This window comes from Limulus polyphemus, unplaced genomic scaffold (assembly GCF_000517525.1).
Source record: "Limulus polyphemus unplaced genomic scaffold, Limulus_polyphemus-2.1.2 Scaffold783, whole genome shotgun sequence".
Classification (NCBI taxonomy): domain Eukaryota; kingdom Metazoa; phylum Arthropoda; class Merostomata; order Xiphosura; family Limulidae; genus Limulus; species Limulus polyphemus.
Window position 1 is genome coordinate 420,924 of NW_013666393.1, and position 2,248 is coordinate 423,171.

The window sequence follows — 2,248 nt, forward strand, 5'->3', positions numbered from 1 at the left end:
GGTCGGTTGGAGGACAGAAGAAACGTTTTTAAAGACTGTTTAAAACTATCCCTGCAAGAGTTCGACATCAACCATGTGAACTGGGAGTCGCTCGCCCAGGATAGATTTCTTTGGAGAACGAAGGTCCGGCAGGGCTTGGTGACAGCAGAATGTAAACGTCGATTTGTTGCCGAGGGGAATCGTGCAGCTCGGAAGGATCGGGTGCGGTCGACTCAGAACGGGACACCAAGCCATATATGCCGGGAATGTGGTCGAGGCTTCCTGGCTCGGATAGGACTCCTGAGCCATCTCCGTATCCACAGATAGACCAAATGATGTCATGGTCTTCTTCGAACTTCGAAGGACGAACAACAACAATTTCTTCACATCTAAAAAATATTTAACCCTAAAATAAGTAGTCAATCATTCAGAAATTAGTGGTAATTTTGAATATTGTAATATCTGATGAACAATAAAAATGACTAAAATTGGCTTTCAACGATAATACGATATTAGAGCTTTCAAATGATACAACTGTTGTCTCATAATTTTATCTCTTGTAGAGAAATATTCATTTGAAAATGAGCTCTTCCTCATTTGTGTCAACATCTGTGTGCAAGTCTATTGCCTTTTCAAAGTAATTTACGTGTAGAAGACCTGTTTTCAGTGTTAAAAGTAGTCAATAAACACTGGGAGAATGTGAGAAAGTCATATCTACCCTAGTCTTGACTGCAAGTGCAATTTTTGAAGGTGTGTTGTTTGCATGAAAAGCAAACATTGTGGATGCAGTCACAAAGAAAGGTCATCCAAAAATCTTAAAACCCAATCAAAAGATGACAATAAAATAATGAAGCAAAAGGAATAGTAAGAACAAGATATTTTGTTCTTCTCATTTAACCACTCATTGTCTTAGATTTTAATGATTGACTTAGATAAGATTGAGACATCAACCAGTGAAAGTCGTAAGAAGCAGTTGAACATTTATTGCTGTTACAGTGCAAATCAAAGTTGGAATGGAATGACCCCAAATGAAAGTAGCTGGGAAGATTTTTTCTCAATACCAAAACAACACTGTAGGAGTTTCATTTATATTTCAAACCAAGACAATTACCTTAAACTTTTGCAAAGTTTTATACGTGAAATTGGTTTAGTGGATTTTCTCTTCGTCAGAGTTATCATCAAAATATAATAATTTCTTTATGATCAACTCTCAGGTTTTATGAATTGATTTGTTTAAGTATGGTGTGGAGATTAGAAATTATCATTAAAATAATTTCATGAACTCTGGATCAATTTAATTAGTATTTCTGTACAGTATGTAGTTATATCTTGACATTAACAAATATATTTAAGCATACATTTAAACTTTATACATTGTTCATTACAATTACAGTAAATAACATCACATAAAAGTAAGTTTCAGTAAATAAAGATGACCTGACTATTGGAATATTTCATCATGCACTTTAGAAGAATTATTTATCAGTTTCTTTGTGTATATATGTTTTTTAGCTGAAAATAATATAAATTCTCAGTTTAACAATTTTCAGGATTTTAAGAATATTTTTGATTAGATTTTTTTTCGTGAAATATTAATAAACATTTTGTGTCATATACATTAGCGTGATTCAGTGAATTCTTATATTGTGATTAGTAGGGCAGTGATTCATTTAGCTGCAATCTTCTAGGTTATAACTGTTTAAATCATTATTTTAGTTAGTAATTTATAAATTTACCAATCTTACGAGCATCATCATTAGTGAGAATCTTTTGTCATTTTGCAGCCATGGTTGTCATAACTGCATCCTAAAGAGGCTTAAAACAAGTGTTTTAAACCTGAAAAAATAATGCATATTTTATGGTTTAGCAATTTCTTCTTTTCCAGTTTCAGTCATGTATAAACGTACAAATATAGTATGGATGATTTAAAACTTGTATATGTTTGTGTCAATACATTTAGCTTATACATGTTTGTATAAATATAGTTTAAACTTATATATAGTTGTGTAAGTAATAATGAAAGGTTTAAAGCTTGTATATGTTTGTGGAAGTACAATGTGGAAGGTTTAAAGCTTATATATGTTTGTGTAAGTACAGTATGGAAGGTTTAAAGTTTGTATATGTTTGTGTAAGTACAGTATGGAAGGTTTAAAGTTTGTATATGTTTGTGGAAGTACAGTATGGAAGGTTTAAAGCTTATATATGTTTGTGTAAGTACAGTATTGGAAGGTTTAAAGCTTATATATGTTTGTGTAATAACAGTATGGAA

At 31.9% G+C, this 2,248-nt stretch overlaps 1 protein-coding gene across 1 annotated transcript in view; it reads left to right on the forward strand.

The window, feature by feature from the left end:
• The window catches only part of LOC106460509 (serine palmitoyltransferase 2-like), a 53,014-nt gene that overhangs the window by 42,874 nt on the left and 7,892 nt on the right, over positions 1-2,248 (forward strand). Inside the window, exon 7 of the mRNA XM_022387258.1 lies at positions 2,159-2,189. Within this exon, the coding sequence (XP_022242966.1) occupies positions 2,159-2,189 (31 nt within the window). The remainder of the gene's footprint in view (positions 1-2,158; positions 2,190-2,248) is intronic.